The sequence below is a fragment of the Pelodiscus sinensis genome, chromosome 3 (assembly GCF_049634645.1).
Source record: "Pelodiscus sinensis isolate JC-2024 chromosome 3, ASM4963464v1, whole genome shotgun sequence".
Classification (NCBI taxonomy): Eukaryota; Metazoa; Chordata; order Testudines; family Trionychidae; genus Pelodiscus; species Pelodiscus sinensis.
In genome coordinates, this window is record NC_134713.1 from 160886126 (window position 1) to 160911511 (window position 25386).

The window sequence follows — 25386 nt, forward strand, 5'->3', positions numbered from 1 at the left end:
GAAAAACTTGTTTTTTAAAAAAATCTCAAGATAACTAATACATGTGAATGATCCCAAGGTAAAAGTAACTATAGTGAAGACAAGACAACACAGTTTGACCACAACGTAAACTCATCAAGGTTAGCCTGGGGCTGACCTCACCTGCTTTACCTTGAGGTAAACCTAACTTGCCTTGCCTTCACTGTATTTTTACTTTGGGATAACTCATCCATGTTAGCTACCCTGAAATTAAAAATCACACCATGTTTAGCAGCAAAGACAAGGCCTCAGGCTGACTGAGGCCAATTTATTTTTGGCCCATGCTACACAAAGAGCAGCTTGGTGAGGATGTGGCAGCAATATATGTTTTTTAGTCCTCAGCCATTCACAGCATGGCAGCTAAAGAGTCTCAGGCTTTGGATTCATAACTGTCCCAAGATAGTAATGTCGTTGAAACACCACCACTCTTGTACCAGCGCCTTCCATCCAGTCCTAGCCCTCCAGTGTAAACACGTATTCGTTTATATGCTATACCAAGGTTTTCCATACCTGAGACTGGCCTTCAGCTTGTGATGTCAGAGGGGAAGATGAGTAGTTACTATTTCTGTATGTGAACAAATATGGATACTCCTGCAGAGATAAGAAACATTTAATGGTCATAACGGAAAGATAATCAGCTGCTGCTAAAGACAACTGGACAGATTTTCCTGAAGGAGAAAATCAGCATGATCTCCAACTATCAAATGAACATAGTGCTAATAAAACATGCCATGTTGATGGGCTTGGAGATTGAATTCCTATTTGTCTATCACACCAATATGGCTTAAGCAGTGTCAGGGACAGTCACCTGACTGTATCCCCTGTCCCAGCCTTATGGTCTGTGTCAAGAGATACAGGATAGTTTAGTCTCTATAACACTTTCAATGACTGTTCATTTACAAAGCCTTTCAGCAAGAACTGTACAGCAAGAACTGTCTGTCACTATCAGCTGGGGCCAGACTGAAACCAGCAGCCTACATGCAAAAGGCTTGGTAGCCAATCCCCACATCCCAGAGCCATCCAGACCCTCCTCTTCCTGCTACTTCTTACATTCCCATGGAATGAATTCAGAAAATTCAAAAAGAAGTTGTGACTGCATGAGATGGAGAGTCAGATACAGAGTGAATGACATAGTATGATCCTGCACTAAGGCCAGAGGAGAGGCTAACACAATCATCATTGCTACTGTCAGTTGTTGGGATCAAATAGTAGAGTTGCCACTTTCAGATTAAATAAGAAATTGATTCAAGTCACGACTGATCCAAGTTCTTCACTTTGTGTGGGCCTCAGTTTTACTGCTAAAATTGATCCTAATACAGGCAGTTTTCTCCCTTTGAAGAATAATTCACTTTATTCATTTCCAGCACGTGAACCACTCTGAAAGATCCAATGTGGCAAGGTGGTTTAACTACATGCTGCCAAGAAGTCCAGTTATCAGTCAAACCTTTTCAGTGGTTTGGCATTTCAGAAGACAATACAGATAAAAAAGCTTATGCCAAGTCCACACTATAGGGGAAGGTTGGTTACAATTAGAGCAACATTAAAAAGGTAGCTGGAATCAATGTACCTTAGGCCGAGCTTTAGCACCATCTTCACAGCAGGAGGGCAACAGAACAAATGCTCCGATCAGATTCCCTTACTCCTTGCAAGGAGCAGGAGTTCTGACATCAGTGGGAGTGCCCTCAGCATTTGATTTAGTGGGTCTTCACTAGATGCAATTAAAATCCTACATTGAAAAGAAAGCATTCCTACCTGAGATGGGCACCGAGCCTGAAGCATCTCCATGTAATAATAATGCTTCTTCTTCCCAACTGGTTCCAGCTAGAAGAGGACAGAGCACAAATATCTTATCCTTGGGGGGATCAGTCATAGATCAGGTGTGTTAGGATCTGGAGTTTTAATTCAGGTCCATCTCTAACATATACCAGCACACAAAAACACTGAGTTGTGCATGACTTAAGGTGGCTATACACATAACATAAAACCACAAAAACAAGGAAATGACAACTACAAAAGCAAGGCATCTCACATGACCCACCTTTTACTCCTCCACCTGGAAAAGCTGTATCTCCCCTTTAGAGCTAATATCACCACCTTAACTCTGCCCCAGTAGGGATGCCAGCCTGCCAGCTCACTTCCATGAACTCCCCACTACCATTAACAGACACACCTCCCCCAGCATTCCCTCCCCTCCCCTGTCTATCCTGCACAATTCTAGAAAAATCACATTCACTCCTATTTAGGAAGGGGGCTTTTTACAGTGAATAATTTTCTAAGGGCCTGTCAAAGTTCACCAGGAACAAGGCCTCTTATGCCATGCACCTTTTCCTGGTCATAGATCAGTTAATTGAAATTAAACTCAAAAGGGCCCTAGACTTTTCAAACGCCAACCTCTACCACCTGTTTATTGCCTGTTTTAACTGCAGCTCAAGTTCTATTGTTCGGCCTTGATGCAGGCCTGAGTCAGGGGGGGTTTGGATTGGAACCCAGGAGCTCTTCTCTTGTCTCAGCTCCAATTAAATGTCAACCTCAGAAGACACAGGCAGGCCTTTTTAATCTCATCTAGTACACCCCGATTGGCTACTGCCTTTTCTATTCCCTTTTCATCCCTGGAGAGCCAAGTTTATTGATTCCACCAGCACCAGAGCCTGAATAGCTTCTGTAAACTGTGCTTGGGGGTATAAGTTCACTATCCCTTTTCCCCCATGACAGTTTTCTTTTGGGAGACTGTGTCAGGGTAGTGATATAGCAGGGGGCAGAGAAGGGCTGGCACCCCCTTTGTAAATCCAGAAAATCACAAGACTCAAAATGTGAACCTTTTAAGAGCGCCAATTTTTAATTGATTAGAACTCAGATCACTTTACTGATTTTTTTTAAATACTTCAAAAAATTCAAGCTATGTTGGGAGATTATGTGCTAAAAATGGGCAAATAACTATGTTTTTCATGTAAAAAACTCTCTCTTTACTCTCTGTACTTTATGCACAAAACCAAATATTATCTTAACTCAGATGGAGCAATGGCACCACCCCGATTCTTTCACTGTGGCATGTGTGTTATTTTAATCTCTCTCATGCTTTGATCCTCTTTTGTGATAGAGTCATAGAAGTGTAATACAATACTTTAACACACGTGCACCTTCCTTCTGGAGAACAGAGCTCACAGAATTACAAGCTGGCTTTTATCATAGCTAATGGATATATTCTTCTATCTCAAGTGAGCGAGGCTTGTGTTTTTGTTGGCTCTGATTTTTACTCCCATTTTTTATATATGCAGTCACAGCTTGTTATAAACACAGTATATGTAACTACAGTCTGAATACAGACTGTTTATCATCACCCCTGGCTGCTTCTCCCACAAGATGGAACAACGATTAATGCATCATTGTGGCAGCTGAGGAAACAGAATATTGATAAATGCAAGATGAATATTGGAAAGACTAATTAGGCTTCTCTTACTCCTTGCTGGGTTCTAAATAAACTGTAAACACTTACTAAAGAAACTTAGGCACCTATGTCTTTGTTCAATGTGCAACAATAGTCAGAAAAGCAAGGGTGCATAAGGAATGGGATAGAATTATAGGACTGGAAGAGACCTTGAGAGATCATCTAGTCCAGTTCTCTGTATTCATGGCAGGAATAAGTATTATCTGACATCTAGTCCATTCCTGACAGATGTTGGTCTAACCGGGAGCTGCCTGAGGCTGGCTGTGGGAGCTGGTGCCCCAGGAGGAGCGCGCGATCGGTGTCCCCGCCTGCAGGGCCGTCAATGGACTGACATCATTGGCGGACGCCCTGGGTGCCCCCATGATGTCATCATCGGGCATCCCGGGCGGTGGCACCCTAGGCGGCGGCCGAGTCCGCCTATAGCCACAGGCCACCCCTGGGTCTAACCTATTCTTAAAAGTCTCCAATGATGGAGATTCTACTATCTCCCTAGGCAATTTATTCCACCCTGACAGGAATTTTTTTCTAATGTCCAACCTAAATCTCCCTTGTTGAAATTACATTCTGATGGGGTTTTTTAATCTATCCTCTGAGATTAAGAGGAACAATTTGCCTCCCTCATTCATGTAACAATCTTTTCTGTATTTGAAAACGATTATTGTGTCCCTTCTCTGTCTTCTCTGAGGGATAGAAATCATTGAAAATATTACAATGCTATTATATAAAATGTCATTGTTAAATTCTTGCATAGAGGGTGTAGTTTTAGTCATTCCATCTAAAAGGAAACAAAGGGTTCAGAGACAGGCAGTACAAATGCATAGAAACGTCTGTTGGAGAAGCATTTGGTAAGGTTAGCACTGTGTAGTTTAAAGAGGAGAGAAATAAGAAAGAACATGACTGAAATATACAAAATAAAGGATGGTGGACAGAAAGTAACTTGGGTGCTCCCACCTTGAACTCTCATAAGCAAGAATGACTGGCAGTTTAATTCAACTGATAAAAAGAAAAATACAACCTGGCCAGAGTCCTGTGGCCAAGAGGTTAGTAGATTTAGACATTTGTATGGATAATGAGAAGAACCACATTTACATTAAACAAGATTTTTAAAATATTAGAAAAAATATAAACCATCACACTTTAGGACACAAGCTAATTGCTGACTGATAAATGATAGGAAGATATTTATGCCATGGGCAATCTTTTTGGTCTACTGGAAAATTTTTCACTTTCCTCTGAATTTTCTGTTGTTGGCCACTGTCAAATACAGATTACTGGATTATATGGTGTCAAGTATCAGAGGGGTAGCAGTGTTAGTCTGAATCTGCAAAAGTGGCGAGGAGTCCTGTGGCACCTTATAGACTAACCGAAGTGTTGGAGCATAAGCTTTCATGGGCAAAGACCCACTTCGTCAGATGCATGTAGCAGAAATTTCCAGAGGCAGGTGTAAATATGCAGGCCAGAATCAGGCTAGAGATAACGTCATTGTTAAAAACTTGCATAGGGTGTGTAGTTTTAGTCATTCCAACCTAAACCTCCCTTGCTGCAGTTTAAGCCCATTGCTTCTTATCCAGACAGTCTTTCACTGAGAGTGCCAATGCCCGAGATGATGGGGCGTCCGGGATTTCCAGGTTTGTGGATCTTGGGTAATAGATAGAATAACACTGATCGGGGCTCTAAGGGTGTGTTGATTTGTTCCTGTGCTTGTGTGAGGAGTGTCCTGAGCAGATGGTGCAGTTTCTTAGTGCTCCAACCCCTCAGACAGAGACCAACACCTACAAGATCTTCACCAACCATTCTTGAAACTATGATACCCTCACGAGAAAGTGAGGAGACAGATTGACAGAGCCAGACATGTACCCAGAAGCCTCCTGCTACGGGACAAGCCCAGGAAAGAAACCAGCAGAACACCACTGGCCATCACCTACAGTCCCCAGCTAAAACCTCTCCAATTCATCTTTAGTGATGCAAAACCCATCTTGGACAATGATCCCTCACTTTCACAGGCCTTGGGAGGCAGGCCAGTCCTCACCCACAGACAACCCACCAACCTGAAGCATATTCTCACCAGCAACTATACACTGCACCATAATAACTCTAACTCAGGAACCAATCCATGCAACAAACCTCGGTGCCAACTCTGCCCACATATCTACACCAGCAATATGTGATCACAGGACCTAACCAGATCAGCCATACCGTCACTGGTTCATTCTCCTGCACATCTACCAATATAATATACACCATCATGTGCCAGCAATGCCCCTCTGCTATATACATCGGCCAAACTGGACAGTCCCTACGTAAAAGAATAAATGGACACTAATCAGATATTAGGAATGGCAACATACAAAAACCTGTAGGGGAACACTTCAGTCTCCCTGGACACACAATTGCAGATCTAAAGGTAGCCATCTTGCAGCAAAAAAACTTCAGAACCAGACTTCAAAGAGAAACTACTGAGTTACAGTTCATCTTCAATCAGCTCAGGATTAAACAAAGACTGTGAATGGCTAGTTAACTACACCTCCAGATCAGCTACTAGAAGTGGGCTTCATCCGCCCTGATTGGATTCACCTGTCATCTCTAGCCTGATTCTGGCCTGCATATTTATACCTGCCTCTGGAAATTTCCACTACATTCATCTGACGAAGTGGGTCGTTGCCCACAAAAGCTTATGCTCCAACACTCCGGTTAGTCTATAAGGTGCCACAGGACTCCTCGCCACTTTTTTTGATTAAATGGATCACTGGTCTGATGCAGTTTCAAAATTCCAATGTTTTCAGAACTAATATAAAATGTTTAATGAGTAGATAGAGAATGATGCATAGTACAAATCGATTCCCCCTGTGGTTGCTACCTTGTTAAGGTTTTTGTCTTACAGGATTTTTGTTTCTCCCTGTCTTGTAGGGCTGGACTTTTTATGGTCTATTTTGTGATGTGAATGATATCTGAATAAAAAAGCAAAAATGTTTTGTCTAAATTCTTTAATACAAATGAAAGGCACTCAGCACCTAGATCTATTTCCAGAGAAATGCTGCAAAGCATTTACCCAAATTAATCAAAACTGCCCATTGTAAATATCAGCATGATGATGTGATGGTGGACTAAATATATGAACAACATACTCACTGCCTTTCCCAAATGCTTGCTGAATTTTAAAAAACCACTTTCTTAACTACATAGTTTGTGGCAACTTTGCTCCTAAGTAGTAATTAAACATTTGGTAAAGTTTCCAGCTAGCTCTAAATCTAGCTGTCAGTGCCTGCCTGCTCATCTCCGTTCAAATGGATAGATGATTTTAGTTAGCCAGATGTCCACTTATCATGGGTATGGTCAAGTTTCCTACAGTCCCATAAAGTTTGTTTACAGCTACCAGCCTTGGCTTTCAGTGTTCTCTGCTATTATTTAGCTCTAATTTACCCCTAAATGTCTTCTAAGAGCCAAGTAAGCAGTGTAAGTATCAGTAATGCTGCTAAGACAATATTGGCCTCCCGTGGTTTGGTAAATTCTCTGGTTTGGCATCGGTCAGGTCCTGAGGGAGCCGGACTAGAGAGGTTCAACCTCTACTGGAGTCTTTAAGGATTTCTGCTGGTCATTGGGTAGGTTGTCATTCAGACAGAAAAAAGCTGCAAGCTATAAAAGCAAACGGACAACCCACAACTGAGCACGTACAATTCACATACCAAGTGGAAGGAGTAGAGCATTTTGGACACAAAACGGGCTCCTTTCTGCTCGTCTGAGTATTTATTGCCACACTGGTTATGATTTATGTCTTGTATCAGCTCTCACTTCAGAGTGTTTGTGTTTTTACAATGAGCAGCTAGCACCTGATGCTGTTCTGATGAGAGTAAGAGCTTTCCTTTATCAGAGGTGCCCATCACATAAAGAAATCTCCCATGCATTTTAAACTCCAAAGATTAAATCACATCATCTTGTCTTATGCAATTGTAGGCAACCATCAAAGGGATTTCAAATAAGGAAGTGTACCCAGAGAGATGCCTTTCTGAGAACGTCCAGCTTTCCTAAGAGATGTCAGGGTCAAAGAAGAGAAGCATAGAGATGTACAGATAGGGAAGCATCCAAAAAAAAGCAAAACTTAATTAAGTATTTTCATGTCTTAAGTGAAATAGCATGTCTTGACTCAAACAGCATCTCCAAACACATCAGGCACCCAGAGTAAATCTTGAAAAAGCCCATCTTTGACAGTACACCTTCACTTTGCTTAACATATTCCATGCACGAATTCCACAAAATGTTTCCAGAATTAAAGGGACAACAGTGAAGTATAGAAGAGGGGAATGCTAAGAGGATATATATTCAGAAGACATGTGACTTTATATGGAGAATCAGAGAAGACTAGTGATACAGAGAAGCTCTTCCAATGGCAAGATTTGTAGAGGAGAAGGCTCTTCTACCAGCAGGTACCAGACTATTGTGCAAAGGGAGGCAAGATAGTTTGGAGCTAGGTGAGAGCAGGGATTTTAGAGTGAGCTTGAGAGAGTCATGCACAAGATAGAATGTTGTACAAACCCCTGGAGGGCTTTAAACATATGGAGCCAGGATTTCACCTCTGGAGTGCAATTTTGTACTGGACCCTGCAATGAACACAGTGGCAGTAGAGCTGTTTCAAGATGGGGATGATAATGTTGTGGGTGATGCTTCCAGATCACAGGCCCTGCTTCTCATGGGGGACTGTAATCAACCTGATATCTGTTGGGAAGCCAATACAGCAGTACACAGACAATCCAGGAAGTTTTTGGAGAATGTTGGGGATAACCTCTTGGTACAAATGCTGAAGGAACCGACCAGAGGCTACGTGCAGCTTGACCTGCTGCTCACAAACAGGGAGGAACTAGTAGGGGAAGTAGAGGTGGGTGATAACATGGGAAGCAGTGATCATGAGATGGTAGATTTCAGGATCCTGACCAAAGGAAGAAAGGAGAGTAGCAAAATGCACACCTTGGACTTCAGAAAAGCAGATTTTTACTCCCTCAGAGAACTGATGGGCAGGATTCCCCGGGATGCTAACATGAAAGGGAAAGGAGTCCAGCAGACCTGGTAGTATTTTAAAGAAGCCTTATTAAAGACACAGGAAGAAACCATCCCTATGCACAACAAGAAAATCAAATATGGTAGGTGACCAGATTGGCTTACCGGGGACATCCTTGGTGATCTTAAACACAAAAAGGAAGCTTACAAGACGTGGAAACTTGGACAGATGACTAGGGAGGAGTATAAATATATTGCTCAAGAATGTGGGGGAGTTATCAGGAAGGCAAAAGCGCAACTGGAATTGCAGCTAGCAAGGGATGTGAAGGATAACAAGAAAGGTTTCTACAAGCATGTTAGCAATAAGAGGGTGATCAGAGAGGGTGTGGGGCCCTTACTGGATGAGGGCGGTAACTTAGTTACAGATGTGGGAAAAGCTGAAGTACTCAAAGCTTTCTTTGCCTCTGTCTTTACGGACAAGGTCAGCTCCCAGACAAATGCACTAGGCAATGCAGTATGGGATGGAGGTGGATAGCCCTTGGTGGGGAAAGAACAAGTTAGGAACTATTTAGAAAAGCTAAACATACACAAATGCATGGGCCCGGATTTAATGCATCTGAGGGAGTTGGCAAATGTCATTGCGGAGCCTTTGGCCATTATCTTTGAAAATTAGTGAAGATCGGGAGAGATCCCGGATGATTGGAGAAAGGCAAATGTAGTGCCCATCTTTAAGAAAGGGAAGAAGGACAATCCAGGGAACTACAGACTAGTCAGCCTTACCTCAGTTCCCGGAAAAATCATGGAGGGGATCCTCAAGGAATCCATTTTGAAGCACTTGGACGAGGGGAAAGTGATCAGGAATAGTCAACATGGATTCACAAAGGGCAAGTCATGCCTGACCAATCTGATTAGCTTCTATGGTGAGGTAACTGGCTCTGTGGATATGGGAAAGTCGGTGGATATGATATACCTTGACTTTAGCAAAGCTTTTGATACGGTCTCCCACAATATTCTTGCCAGCAAGTTAAGGGAATATGGATTGGATACATGGACTGTTAGATGGATAGAAAGCTGGCTAAACTGTCGGGCCCAATGGGTAGTGATCAACAGCTCGATGTCAGGTTGGCGGTCGGTTTCTAGTGGAGCTCCCCAATGATCTGTTCTTGGACTGGTTTTGTTCAACATCTTTATTAATGACCTGGATGAGGGGATGGATTGCACCTTCAGCAAGTTCGCAGATAACACTAAGCTAGGGGGAGAGGTAGATACGCTGGAGGGCAGGGATAGGGTCCAGAGTGATCTGGACAGATTAGAGGATTGGGCCAAAAGAAATCTGATGAGGTTCAACAAGGACAAGTGTAGAGTCCTGCACTTGGGACGGAAGAATCCCAAGCATTGTTACAGGCTGGGGACTGACTGGCTAAGTAGCAGTTCTGCAGAAAAGGACCTAGGGATGACAGTGGATGAGAACCTGGATATGAGTCAACAGTATGTCCTTGTAGCCAAGAAGGTGAATGGCATATTAGGGTACATTAGAAGGAGCACTGCCAGCAGATCCAGAGAAGTGATTATTCCCCTTTATTCGGCTCTGGTGAGGCCACATCTGGAGTACTGTGTCCAGTTCTGCCCTCCCCCCCTTCCCTACTATAGAAAGGATGTGGATGCATTGGAGAGGGTCCAGTGGAGGGTGACCAAAATGATTAGGGGGCTGAAGCGCATGATCTAGGAGGAGAGACTGAGGGATTTGGGTTTGTTTAGTCTGCAGAAGAGAAGAGTGAGGGGGGATTTGAGAGCAGCCTTCAACTTCCTGAGGTTCCAAAGAGGATGGAGAAAGACTGTTCACGGTGGTGACAGATGGCAGAACAAGGAGCAATGGTCTCAAGTTACAGTGGGAGAGGTCTAGGTTGGATATTAGGAAAAACTATTTCACTAGGAGGGTGGTGAAGCACTGGCATGGGTTGCCTAGGGAGGTGGTGGAATCTCCATCCCTAGAGGTTTTTAAGTCTCGGCTTGACAAAGCCCTGGCTGGGATGATTTAGTTGGGATGGTCCTGCTTTGGGCAGGGAGCTGGACTTGATGACCTTGTGAGGTCTCTTCCAGCTCTATGACTCTATGATTCTATGTCACATTTCTTTGTACAGTACATGTGAGAAGGAAGACAGCATGTACAGAATCTGAAGAGCTAGGATTTGGAAAGTCTGGAGTGAAGGGAGGGTTAATAGGTTAGAGGAAATGAGCATGTGAACCCAGGAATGACCAAGTTCTGATCCACTCTCCAAGTTTAGCAGCTGGAATGCTAGCTGCATAGTTCAGTGAAGATGTGGGATGGGGATAAGGAGCACAAACATGGGTTCTAGTTGACAAAATGTTCAAATAGCTTAAAACATTTTCCTACGGCTTCCCTACCTGGTGCCATTTGCAGATGAAACCCAGGATTCTTAAAACATTGGCCAAGCTGACCCCAGATGCAACGTTTCCATCTTCTGTTTGCAAAGTGCAAGTTTTGGTGGCAAAATTAACCCTCAAATAAACTCATTATTTGCACCCGGCATGGGGGGCGTAAAATCACTTTCATAGAAATTTCACTGGAAAAAAATTGTGCTTAGCACATGGAAAGGCAGATTTTTGCCCTAGAAGTAACTCTTTCATATTTGCATGAACTATTGATAGTTTTGCACTTACACTCGGTCAAAAATGGTTTTGGTTTTTGAAGAGTATTCAGTCTCTGAAACATCTTGCATATTATTTAATCTGTGCAAGATAGGCAAATGCCACCTGCCCCAGACTATAGGTGGAGAACCTGAAGCACAGGTAAGTTAAGTAACTTGCCTGATCTCACAGGAATACCTTGTGACAGCGCTTAATTTGGTCTTCCAGAGTCCCTGGCTTCTATTCCTCTTCATATTAGTCTGGCAAGTGGAACTGAGCCAGACACCATGACACAGGAGCACGACATATATCTTATCATAGCATCTGCCTGACCATAAAAGATATTGAAATATGAACTTTGATGTTATGAGAGTTCATGGGTAACTTTTGTTCCAAAGTTACAATCTTGATTAAGATTACTTTTTAACCCTCTGGCTGCCACTAAGTGACAGAAATTAAAGCTAGATCTGCCTGGATTTATTCTTAAATTGAGTGTAATGAACTGCTCACCAGATTTTGGTTTATTTTTCTAATAGCATCACCTACCCTAAAGTGGGAACTGCTTAAAATGAGCCATAGTGGGTCAGACCAATGGTCCATCTAGCCCTATAACCTTTCTGTCACAATGGCTAATGCCAGATGCTTTAGAGAGAATGAACAGACCAGAGCAATTTCCACTGATGGGTTGTTCACTCCCAGCTTCTGGTTTAGAGAATCCCAAAGCATGAGGTCGTGTCCCTGACCCTCTTGTCTAAGCTCCTGGTGGACCTATCCTCCATGGACCCCTTGCTTTTTGTTATGTGAAAAAGTAAATAGCACTGCCCAAGTCACTTTTTCAACACCATTCATGATTCTTTAGACCTCTCTCATATCATCCCTTAAATGTCTTGTGTCTAAGCAGAACAGTCCCAGTCTTTTTAATCTCTCCTCATATGGAAGTTGATCCTTACTTCTAATCATTTTTGTTGTCGTTCTGTGCACCTCTGCCAACTCTAATGTATTGGTTTTGAGATGAGATGACCGGAACTGTACACAGTATTCAAGGTGTGGATGTACCAGTCATAATATTATGACATTATTATTTTTTTTATTTATAATCTATCCCTTAATGGTTCCTAAATTTCTGTTAGCTTTGATGACAGCTGCTGCACTGTAACCAAGTGTTTTCAGAAAACTATCCCTTATGACGTTTTCGTTCAATGGGAACAGCTCATTTAGACCCCATCATTTTGTGTGAATAGTTGGGATTATTTTTTGAAAATGCATTACTTCACATCTATCAACATTAAATTCTGTCTTTTGTTGCTTGGTCATCCAATTTAGTGAGATGCCTTTGTAATTCTTTGCAATCGGTTTTTGGATTTAACTATCTGTAAATTTTGCCACATCACTATTCATCCCCTTTTTCAGATCATTTTATGAGTATTTTGAATGGCACAAGTTCTCAGTAAAGAACTTCAGGGGACCCTGTTATTACCTCTTTCCATTGTGAAAACTGACTATATATTCCTACCCTTTGTTTCATTTTTTAAAATAGTTGCTAATCCACGAGAGGACCTTCCATCTTATTCCATGACTTCTTATTTTGCTTTCTTATTTCTGAAAGTCCAAGTACACTGTATCTACTGAACCACCCTTGTCTATATGCTTGATGATTCCCTCAAATAATTCTAATAGACAGATTAGGAATAATTTCCTATTACAAATGCCTTTCTGACTGTTCCCCAACATATCATGTTCATCTATGTATCTGATCATTCTGTTCTTTATAATAGTTCAACCAATATCTCAGGAGATCTCAGGAGTACAGGATCTTTTGAAATGGGGCATTTCTGTCAAAAATGCCCCATCTAAACTGCCGGGTTTTTTCCTAAAAAGCCCCGTTTTGAAAAAAAAGCAGCGGCCGCTATTATGCAAATAAAGCACGGGAAATTCAAATCCTGGCTTCATTTGCAATATCGACATGCCTAATTTATATCCCTTTACCAAAAACGGGATGTAGTCTTGAAGTAGCCATAGTTTTATTTAATTCTTTTTTATTTGCAGTATATATTTAGTTTGAGCCTCTTTTAAGGTATTGTCTTTCCCTTTTTTTGGGGACAGTGATGCTCAAGAAGTATTTGTTTATGGTGTTTAGAAATGTTCTCTCTGCTTCCCTTCCTTAGGTCATATATACCCCTTCAATAAGAGAATAATTGAAATTTGCCTTTATTATTGCATTTTCTGTCTTTGTTCCCTTCCTAATTTTCCTGAGCACTTTACAATCACCATGCTAGGCAGGTGGTCTGCATATATTCCTACTTCTATATTTACTGTTCCCATACTGAAATTTCTATCCATAGAGATTCAGTGGTATAGTATGATTTATTTAAATTTTTACTTATACTTTCCTAAACATATAGTGCTACTCCCTTCCAGCATGACCTACTCTGTCATTCCTATCTATATTGCACCCTGGTAGTGCCATGTCCCATTGATGATCCTCATTCCGCCAAGTTTCTAGCATTTGTATATAAGCACTTGGACATTTTGTCTATGTTCAGTTGCTTGCCTTCATCTATAATATTTAAATGGGACTCTTAGGCCTTGTTTATACTTACATGGAGATCAGTGCTTCAGTGACTTCAAGGGTTTGATTTAGTAAGTCATGTAAGAACCCACTAAATCGAATGCTGATGGTGCCTCCATCAACCCTTGTACTTCACATAATGAGGACTAAGGGAAGTCGATCACAAGTCTCATTGGCTGCAGATCTCTATTCCCGGCCAATGGGCACGGCCAGGGCCGGCCCACAACATTTTAACACCTGAGGCAGGGAGCTCAAATGACATCCCAATGCCCCCTCGCTTGGGCCAAAACTTTGAAAGGTCTCAATTCTGCTTTCTTCCTGTTCTACTCCTCTCATGGTACTGCTCTGCTACCTACATATGCACCAGCAGCAGACACAATTTTCTACACTCTGGGTCCTAGTGGCGTCCCCCCACATTCTGGCACCTGAGGCGGCTGCCTCAGTTCGCCTCATGGTAGGGCCACCCTGGGCACGGCAAGATGGAGTGTGGACCAGGACACCGCTTCCCACCACTCCCATTGGCTGGGAACAGTAATCTGCAGCCAATGAGAGCTGCAATCATGGAGGTCTGTGGAGGTACAGGTAAACTAAGTGTTTCACAGCCAGCTAACAGCTTGCCCTTAACACACTGTGACCATCGTTTGAAAACCCCTGCTCTAGACCACCCATCCCTCCTCAAAATAGGAACATTTTGGCAATGCTTTATAAAAGGGTATATTATTATTCATATTTCTATAGTAGCTAAAAGCCTCAGTCATAGATTAGGACCCCGTTATTCTCAGCACTGTAGTGCTATAATTGTTCTAACCTCAGTTCAGGACCAGGTCAAAACCTGATGCGGTCGCCCAAATCTGGTTCTGTGTAGCTGAGCTGTGACCTAGTGAGAGAAGCCAGGTTCACAAACAGAAGGGATTTTTCTTTAATTTTCTTTTCTCTTATGTGTCTTTGTGCCTGCCCCATATGTAGGAGACTGTTGTTGAAAGGAGGGCATCTTAGGGACTTTTTAAAATGCTTCCTGAAGTGTACATAGCTTTCTAACTGGAAGGAGATGTCATTCTGGACTGTGTACTACACCTTTACATATAGAGTAGACGCCAATGTTCCCTGTAAGCTGTGTGCTTGGGTGACCACTCAGGAGACATCCAAATGCCACCCAAATGATTAGCAGAGCACCCACAGCTAGATTTTTGCCTCATAAAAATTAATTCCACACATGGATGGAGAAAAATCTGCACATGGATGGAAAAGATTAAAGGGAACTTTGGCAGACTACTTAGCTTCCTGAAGGCCACAGTTATGAGGGAGCTTTCATCAGCTTCCCTCATTCCTTGCAGTACACTCCCTACTCAAGGCACTTATGCGAAGCTTATTCAGCACTAACATCTTCAGGTCCTCTTACCATGTTGTTCCAGAGACCCACGCCCAAGGCAGAGTTCTCTTCTTCCATGATTTCCTCTGGTGTATTTGGTATGGAATTGCCATCCACCTGCCTGCCCTGGAAGATAAAATATTTGAGAATGTGAGATGGTGGTACAGTGCTATCTCATTTATGCATAAGGTGACAACAAATGCTTGAAGGAAAACATGACATTCATCACGGGAAAGACCCATTTATAAAACAATCTAAGTAAACAGGCTCAAGAAACTGACTTCCACTGCAGCCTCTGAGCACAGACCAAAGAGGACACTGCTTTGAGAAGTGACTAGTTTACTTGGTACTGAAAGAGGGCTCTGAAAGGTCAATACACTCTATGAGGGAGCAGGAAGACCAGAGTAACAGCAAAGCAGTAGTGCTAGCGTGAGTCACCTGTGTGGGCTGAGGAAGAATACGACAAAAGGATTAGCAGAGCCTGGTTAGGAATAAAGAGCTAGTTCTCAAGCTGATGTTTAAGGGTATTTTAAAGCACTGGACTAAAGAACTTGATCATGACCCTTTGACACACACATTTTTTTCAAGTAAAAGCCACAGCATTGGGAAGATTGTAATAGCTCATGCATAACATCCTGTGCATCACCACCCTGTAAAGGTCTAAGCAGTTCTGCTGTATAGCAAAGCAAATGAAGAAACCAAGTGCAATAGAATCTTACATTTAAAAACAGATAATAGCTGAAAATGTTTAAAATCATGTGTGTCAAAATGCTGAAAATGGCTAAAGATTTAAAAACTAGACTGCAAAAACCTACAATGACGGGGATTCAGTCTCCCTGTTACCAACCTTTCTGTGATACTGTTCTAGCTGCTGCAACGGAATCCATCTTCAGTGAACCTTCAGGGATTCTATCAACAAGTGATCACTAGATGGTCATCTGATGCAGTCAGATGGTATCAGGGATTTAAATCCCCCCAAGAGTGAACACAAGGTTGTAAAAGTAGAGACCTTTTCCACCTTCTAGATGAAACCAGGCAATAGCAACTGAGAAAATTTCTAGACTGAATTTCATGCATTGTGTGGTCAAAAGCCTGGCAAATTATTAAGAGATTGAATGGAGATTCAAGTCTGGGCAAAAGAGCAGGGGGCAGGCGGCCAGGGAGTTGGGTGTGACAGGACTGGGAGGCAGAGAAAGGGGTGGGAGTTGGGGGATTGGGTCCAATAGGTCTGGGAGGCAGAGCAGGGGAGAATGGGGGATTAGAGCCAATGGGGCTAGGAGGCAGTTCACAGGGCTTGGAGCTGGAGGATTGGAGCTGACAGGGCTGGAAGGAGGAGCAGGGAGGCTGGGGGATTGGGGATGATGAGACTGGAAGGTGAAGCTGCTTCAGTTTCTGATCACTGGACCCTGGACTGCAGCCTCCCAAAAGTTTGGTGCAGAACAAAGCTCATAGCTGTTCCCAAGCTAGGCCCAAAGAGCTACTGCTCAGTGTTTCTGCTGAGTGATACCTACAAAGTGATGGAGAGACTAATTCTGATGTAGATTAATGAAAGGTCATCTATCCCTAGCTGCCTTGCATTCAGGCTGGGTTCTGGAAGGGAGGATGCACTCAGTTTCAGGTTCTTTGCTTCAAGACATGAAATGCGCATTTGAGTCAGGAAAGGACATTGGCGGAGGCCATATTGATCTGAAAGCAGCTAGGACACTCTGTGGCAAATCCACCCGCTTGCCAAGCTGGTCAACATAATTCCTTGAAGGTCTCTGCTCCGGTTCATCCAAAAAATCAGTAGCAACTAAAGATTCAACCTGCAACTCAGGTGGAAAAAATAGTCTCCCCAAGCATCTTACAATGATCTTCCATGGGTATCAGTTTTGGCTCCCCTTTTGTTCAATATACAGACCTCCTGATACACAAGTAGAGAAGAGCATGTATGCTGGTGATAGCTGTATTGCCAACATTGGATACAATTTGCACAGAACTGCGGGGAATCTGCACCAAGATACAGATACTTCATCCATTTTCTTCCAAAAATCTCAGTGAAACCGAGACTGTGGCAATTACTTTCCATCTCATCAATTGTCTTGCCAATCAACTCATCTCCTTCAGTGTCTAAGGACAACCGCAGCCATTTCAATCAGTGGTCACATACTTGGGAGTAAAACTCACTGGTGGCCTGATATACACACCTCACCTGGAATGCCAGAATATGAAAATTTCTTCCTACACCAACTTCATACAGAAACTATTGAGGAACATCTTGGAGAGCAGACCCTTCAGTCCTTTGTACATCTGTATTAGCCCTGCTGTTTATTCCAGCTGAATACTGCTCTCTTGCTTGGGGGTGCAGCAGTTTGGCCACTCATATTATTAGTGGCTGCTTGAACTGTACACCAGCCCTCAGTCTGTATGTGCTAGTGCACTGTTGTGAATATTGGGGTTGCAAAGCAAACATGCATTGTGAATTCAAATGTAAAAAGTATTTGGAAGTTCATCAGAAGTTACAACAGCTGTGAAAAATAGGTCAAGCTGTTTACGACACTGAATGTTGTTAACAAGAGCAAGAGAACCAGTCAGAGAAGCTGGATTAGTCTAAACCCAAAAGCCCACATTGATATAATCCCAGGACTTCTGAAATCATGCTTGGTAAAAAATGAAGCTGTGGAATCAGAATTTAATAAATCAAAATTGATGCAACAGATTTTAGGCCTAATTAGTGGACAAAATAATAATGAGAGGATGAACTATGCCACCTACGTTTCCCTTTTTTGTGTTTCTTAAAAGAGTCTTAGAAAGAAACAGTATCAGTGGAATTCAGTCTCCATCTCCTCTCCTGTCAAATCTTGCTTCCCAGCTCATCCTGGATACATCTAGACTGCAAAGCTATTTTGGGACAGCAGAGGTATCCCAAAATAGCTATTCCTCATCCTTTGAACCTGCCTGTTATTTCAAAATAGATTTAGAAATAACGGGCTCACTATTCCAACGTTCCTGTAACCCTTGTTCCACGAGGGTTAAAGGATGTTTCGGAATAACGAAATTTTTAAACAAGCTATTTCAAAATTATATTGAAATAAAATATACAATTTGCATAGCTCAAATTGTATCTCTTATTTTGACCTTCGGGTGCAGTGTAGATGCATACCCCTCTGACCTGCCAACACTGCAACTCATTTTGACTCATATAAAAGACTTTCTTCCTGAGGGGAAAGCCAGCTTGTTTAAGAAACTTTGTTTTCACCTGTGAGTGCTAAATGCCATCCATTATCATTATATCCAGTCCTCATCTCAGCTGGAGGGGTACCTAATTTCCAGCACCCTGAAGGCATGTATGATCCTGTACTACATTCCTTCCATTGGTGGGTTATTTTCTGCCCTATTATTTCTTTCTTTCTATCTTTCTTCATTATCTTGGCTTTTCATTGCATCCTGAAGTCAAATCATATAACATCCATCTAAGCCTGCCTTGTCTAAGGAGAAAGGATCCAACCAAATGATGTCCCTGACCAAAGTGTAACTAACCAAGGTACAAGCAGAAGATATTGTTGTTGCCTTGCCAGCCAAAGCATTCACTCATAACTAGCCAGTGGGTAAGGTTCCAAAAACCAAAAACCCAACAGCAGCCACGAGTAACCCATCTTTTCTATTCCGTCTGTTCGTTACAAATCAGATGAGTGAATGCCTTTCGCATTCAGGACTGAAACTAAAATTAACTTTCTCCTTTTCGTTAAAGAAAGGTTGCTTTGAGCATAAGACATTCTTGATCGTTTTACTCCAAAAAGGAGAAAGCTTTTGAGATGGTCTGACTAAGCTGCTTTGCATAAGCACACTACCACCGTTCCATTGAAAATGCCAGTTCCTCGTTATAAATGCCAGTTTTAATTTCTTATTCTTTCTTGTGTTTAATCAATAAACTTTCAACCTGAATGGATGATTTTGGGTGTTTGCCAAGTAACTGAGTAAAACCAAAGTTCTGTTTCAAAACAACTGGGAACCTATCAGTGCTTAAAGTTGACAGTGAGAGAGGCTGAACACACCTTTAACTCTTTGAGCCTTTGAGATCAATATCCATACAACAACAGTTAGCTTTCCCAGACTTTTGGCAAGATGCCATGACTGTTAAGTCCTCTTCTACATTATGCCGTAAATCGATGCTGCAGAAATCAATCCACTGGTCATTGATTTATCATGTCTGCTGTAGACGTGATACACTGATCTCCGAGAGTACTCCCATCAATGCTGGAACTCCACCAAGATGAGAAGAGTAGCTGGAGTCAATGGGAGAACAGTCCCCACCAACCAATGTGCAAGACTTCAGATATGCTACGTGACTGAATTAGATCATTGGTGCAGCTAAGTATAGACAAGACCTAATTGTGCCAGGAGAGCTGTGACAAATTAAACTGACCTATTACATTTGCTACTGATGCCCCATTTTCAGACAGGAAACAATGTCAGTGCCAACTCAAAACATCTGCACAAATCCAGGGGAGAAATCCCACCCCTGCAAACTGGCTGGTCTCCTGAGCTCCCTTTGCTACAGCAGCTCACATATTCTTGGACAAAAAAGTATTGCTAGCCCACTACCCTACATGGATGGTCAGCCCCTCTAGAGAGCTGAAAACTGCCATACAAAGTCAAAGTATTGATGGAATACTAGTTTAACCCACTAAGTAAATTCAAGAGTCCACCACTGAACCTGTCTCTTTGTTTACTTGATTGTAGATCTTGGATCAGGCTTACCAAGTTACTCTCTGGCTCCTACTGAGTTACCACAGATATGCACTGGCTTGGCCTGGTTTCCTCCCTACTCTGTGACCGTGGAGCAGTAATGCAGACAATAACTCATGGTGGGCAAGTGTCCTATGGGACATTTGGAGGGTGGTTTATCACTTCTGAAAATCAGGCCTCTTGGGGAATTTTGTGATCACTTCCCCCGTTTTACACAAGTGACTTAGGAAAAGTCTAGTTGAATATTCCCATTCTTACCAAAGGTGACCCAGAGAGGAGGGAATGGTTGATATTCACTCACCGTTCTATGAGGCAGACTTATTTCTTGGAAGAAAGGCTGCAGAACAATGGTGAAGTCATCTCTCCACTCATACCGCCCAGATTTCAGCAGTTTTTTCAAGTCATTCTAAATGATAGATAACAACCATTTAACAGGATCAGCACTAACATGTGTCTGGAGAGACCCACAGTACAATTTATCAGTGGCTTAAATATATTTAAGGTCTTCTCCATCCCTAATATACCAAAATAATCAAATTATATAGCCAAAGACAAAAGTAGTAATTTAATTAAAGCATCTTATGCAACAATTAGAAATCTGCCCATGAGCTCTGAGAGAATTGTATTGGATTAATGACATTTTCTCAGAAAGAGTAGCAACTAAGCAAAGTAATCAGATCTCATGCTTAGGATATAAACTGGTGCCCTGCAGGTTGTGGAAGGAAACAGAGGGATAGGAGAGCAGCACATTAGGCCACTTGTATTATATTTCTAGCTTCCTCTAAATCATCTGACGTTTGTGAGTCTCAGAGATAAAATCCTGGACTAGAAGGGCCAGTGATCTAATTAGTTATGGCAAATCCTATGTGACTATGCCCTATAAAATCATTAGCATCTATAAGAGGTGCTGAGATTGCTTAATTATACTAATATTATATTACTCTCCAATGCTACTGATGCCGGAATAGATGTCAGTAGAGCTATGATTATGAGGTAATTAGTATTAGACAGATAACCCCTCATCTCCCTAACCTTGCACATGAGTATACCTTCATCACTCTAGACCCAAAGGACAAGAACTGTGGAGAAAGCAATACCTGATAGGACCACCTCAGTATGACATCATCAAGTTTGGAATCTTCATCAGCACAGTTACATGGCATCCTGGATACATTATTACAGAGTGAAAAAACAAAACCCAGTACTTTCAGATTACATTCAGGTAACAATTTGTGCTTGATTAGGTGGCGGCTGGAACTCTAATAAACCATTGACAGTCGTGTGTCACAACACGTTTGAAGGACCAGTAGGCAGCAGGGCAGAAGGCTGCATGTTGACAAAGACCAGAAACATTGCCTTGCTCTTCCACTTTGATCACAGAATTGTCTTGGTCTCCATGTCCAATGTTTTGGACAGTTTGTTGGCCTCTGAACCTATTCAGCTGACAATTACACAAGGTTTGGTTTAGTTCAGGGTCTGTCAGATGGGCATCACTCTCATACTTGAGTTAACAATTGCAGATAACTTAGCATTAGCTTTCAATCACTTCCATTTCCAGGCTCATCAGAAAATTGACCTCTCTTGCAATACTTTGCATAGGGGCTGTTGCTGTAATATTGTGGCAGCAGACCACAAGCTATAGGCTTGAATAAAAGCCTCAAAAGCTGCAAAAGTTAGCATGTGCTATGGAGTGGCCAAGAGTAGAGGGGTAGACCCTGGCGTACTGGCCAAATTCAAATGCTGGTCATTAGATTTTGCCTTCTTAGTCTCCCCTTGCAACTTTTATTAGAGAAAGGATCTTTCTCTTCTTGACCTAAATAGCTTTGCTCTTGGCCTAAACTTCAGTGTAGCATTGCTAAGCTGTTATGTAACTGCCAGTGCTCCTTTGGCACGGAGCATTTCGCTGATGGGTGGAATGTCTCCTATGCATGTTTGTGATATGCATTAAGATGGCTACAGAAGTAGTTATGGCTGTTTATAAAAAAACTTAATCCAAAGACTCCTTTTTTTAAATAGCATCTTAGATTCTTGTAGAGATTCATGATTTCTGGAATCTAGCATTTATTTGCCATTAATGAAAAATTTTGCTGGATTTCATTCTGTTAAGAATTAAAAACATCTGAAAAAATGAAAACACACTGCTTACAAGGCCCTAGTACATACAGTCAACATGTAGCCATGTCTCCTGGGAGGATGGGGGAGAAGAATATAGTACACATTCAGGAACGCTAATGGGAGATCACGGTCCTTACATAGTTAAAGAACAGCTCTTTACCTGATTTTATTCTGATTACTGCTTGAAAGAGAGAAGAATCTGAGCTCAGTGGAATCCACCAGGTTTACAAAGGCTTTAGGGACCTACAGTGACAAAGATAAAAAATAAAGTCACAGTATTTGCCATTACAGCTTGTATTCAGTTTTTAAATAGTCCTGTACTGTCTCATTGCCTGTGAAGATTTCTACTTATCCACAGAAATTGTACAGCTTCCACCAAACCATGTCATCAATATGTGTCACCCTTGACCAGAAAGGAACCTCTCTAAGAATTGGTGATCTCAAATCATGGCTGATTCCGTCCTTTGCTCTCCTCCTGTGATTGCCAGCCAGGGTAATGTTAGTTTGTGAAGACTTTTTGCAATGTGAATTCCTTAACTGCAGCCAATCAAACTCATTTTACATATATCACTGACATTATGCTAGCTGTCATTTATATCCTGCTACTAAACAGGTGACCTACCATTTATATGACAAAGTAAGGAAGACCTAGAGGTGTAATGTTCGGTATTACATTGGAGTACTAATCTCTCATATCTCCTCTCTCCCAAATCAAGATGCTACTACCTTTATGTGCATAAAGATGCCACATTTCTAGGTGTGTGAGTGACATGAATCGAAACATAAGAAGGAAAGGAGAGAGATTCTGATAAGAATGAGCCAATGGGACTTAGATGAAACTCTCTGAAGCTAGTAATAGCTGAGCTTTGGAGTGAGATTTGAGTAAAAAATTATTAAAGGCTTCAGGGTTTGTCCCAATGCATTCAAACTGCAATAGTTTTTGCACATGTATTAGACTTAAGAGGAAAACCAAAATTCTTGATGGGTACCATACAAATATCTTAGCTAGGATTAACAGTAAACACAGAAGGGTTCTATTTTACCATTGATATGTACTCACAAGTGGTAGTTGCATTAATAAAGGAGTAAGGTCTGGGTGCAGCATATTTCCATTGAAATAACTGTTTTCCTGGAGCATAGATCAGCCAAGCAGGGAATGACTTGTATTGAGGTTTTAAGATTAAAAATGGAAAGGGGAAAAAAATCAGCAGAATTTTTTTAAATGGTTGCTGCCCAACTTTCATCTGCATAGGTCATTGCTAGACAATTAACATCTCATGTGTTAGCTAGTCTGATTGTTCGACTAGCCCCCAAGAACCCTGTATCATACAGCAGTGAATAAACATGGGAAATTTTCATATATTGCCTGGCTCAACAAGAGTGAAATTTACTCCTGTGCAGAGGGGTAAATGCACCACTTAACATGTCAAAACAGGGCCTTAGCTGGAAACCCAGAAATTTAGATGTTACTTGGTATATATCAAGAGTACTTAGAATCCACTCTATTAGTGTCATTTAGCATGGACATTCTAATTGACAATTTTTCCCCATTTTTTTAACTTCTCTTTCCCTCCCCATCCTCTCTCTTTCTCAGCTATTTATTTTGCACCTGGACCCATTAACTCCGGTCATCTGAAGAAGTGGGTCGTGCCCACAAAAGCTTATGATACCATCTACATTTTTTGTTAGTCTCTAAAAGGTGCTGTAGGACTATTTGATTTTTTTTAAGTTTTTTTCATTTACAGACTACACATGGCTACCTCTCTGAAACTTTTAAACATTTTAAATGTCTTTTCATCTATATAGCAAATAAAATATTTGCTGACAATAGGAGGGATTTGCAAAAGTGACTGAATTAGAAGCACAAATTAGGGATGTTAAATATCGATTAATTGAATAGTCAAGTAACCTCATGAATTCTTATTGGTTAGTCAACAATTCTATAATCCCTGGAGATGGGGCCAGCAGCAGCATGGGATGCCAGGTAGGAGCTAGTCCACAAGGGAAACCAGTTTAAAAAACTACTCCTCTTGCAGACCAGCGGCTTGTTGCCCTGTGCTGCTGCCTCTGCTAGAGAGGCAGCAGTGTGGGGCAGCAACAGCCCCTATCTGCAGGAGTGCGGGGTCTGAGCTCCTAGACCTGGTGCAAACTGGAACTGAGCTGGGCTTCCTACCCCCCTCAGCTCCTAATACACTTTAAATGCAAAGTCACAGTGGGGGTAGGTCCTGCACCCAGTGTGAGCCAGAACTGAGCCGGGCTGTTAGCTAGCCTGCTAAAAAATGTACTGGTTGGGGGAGGGGGAGGGAAATGCATGTAGTCTATAGCATTAACCTATAAGCTTTTGCTTATCAGTTAATTGGTTAGTTGACTGCACTATTACATCCCTAGCACAAATCCCATTCAATTCAATAAGACTTGTGCTCTTTAATGATGTAGGCACTTTTGAAAATCCAACCCCATAGCTTTGCAGCTGTACGTGTAGCTCTGTAAAGGAATGTGTGGTAACCTCACAACTGAGTTAGGTACAGTAAGTGGCTTATCTTACCTCTTGATATAAAAAGTCCAAGACTCTCTTAAGTCTTTCCATGCTGTCCAGGAAGCGGTGTTCCTGCAAGGAGAGTAACAGTTTAGAATACAGGCATGGAAATATGCATGTATGCATGGCACAGAGCTGGAAAAGACAATTTAAGATCAGCAGGAAAAGCAGAAGACAAGTGTTTTGCAGAAATGATGAGCTCCATGCATTTAGCTAATATACCAGAGAGGCTACTGGTTGCACGAGGAATGAGGGATTGGTTGGAAAAGGCGTTCCTTGTCAACCGATCCCCATCTAGACTGCTGCTTTTTGCCTGTAAAGTGCCACGTCAGCAAAAAGCGGCGGCCATGTCTATTCAAATGAAACGCAAGATATTTCAATCCCCACTTCATTTGCAATAGTGATGTGCCTAATCTACATCCCTCTGTCAGCAGAGGGGTGTAATTTAGACACACCCTTAGATACCCCATCCAATTCACACTGTGCTATCTCTGGCAAAAACACTTCTGTGACTTTCCTTGGCATGTGTTTCATTGAATCTAATTGACCTCGCGGTTTAATTTCCCCTTTTCTGTCACTCCTATTTTGTCCTCTTAACCCACTTCAATGATTCCTCATTCCCTTTTGTGTTACTGCCTCTCAAGAATTTATAGAGTTATCTCCACTCCAGTCCTTGAACAGAGCAAATTTCAGAGGGTCCATGGGGAGAGAAAATGGAACAGGCTTTGCTATTGCATGGATTTAATTAAAAAATAGGCCTTTTTATGCAACCTGATGCACACCAAAGGCACAAAGGGTATGTCTACACTTCAGGACAAAATCAAATTAAGATAGGCAACTACAGCTATGTTAATTGTGTAACTGAAGTCAAAGTAGCTTAACTCGGCTTTTGGCGCTGGCTACACTGCAGGGAGTTGAAGGAAGAACACTCTTCCTATGACTTACCTTATTCCTCATGAAATTAGGGT

The 25386-nt window shown here is 42.0% G+C and overlaps 1 protein-coding gene across 3 annotated transcripts in view; it reads right to left on the reverse strand.

Moving 5' to 3' along the window:
• The window catches only part of PLB1 (phospholipase B1), a 124273-nt gene that overhangs the window by 80700 nt on the left and 18187 nt on the right, over positions 1 to 25386 (reverse strand). For all 3 annotated transcript variants that reach the window (XM_075925371.1, XM_075925369.1, XM_075925370.1), the window contains 7 exons: positions 24428 to 24490; positions 22043 to 22125; positions 20865 to 20931; positions 20069 to 20173; positions 15070 to 15165; positions 1771 to 1839; positions 529 to 609 (listed from right to left, as the gene is read on the reverse strand). In XM_075925371.1, the coding sequence (XP_075781486.1) occupies positions 529 to 609; positions 1771 to 1839; positions 15070 to 15165; positions 20069 to 20173; positions 20865 to 20931; positions 22043 to 22125; positions 24428 to 24490 (564 nt within the window). The remainder of the gene's footprint in view (positions 1 to 528; positions 610 to 1770; positions 1840 to 15069; positions 15166 to 20068; positions 20174 to 20864; positions 20932 to 22042; positions 22126 to 24427; positions 24491 to 25386) is intronic.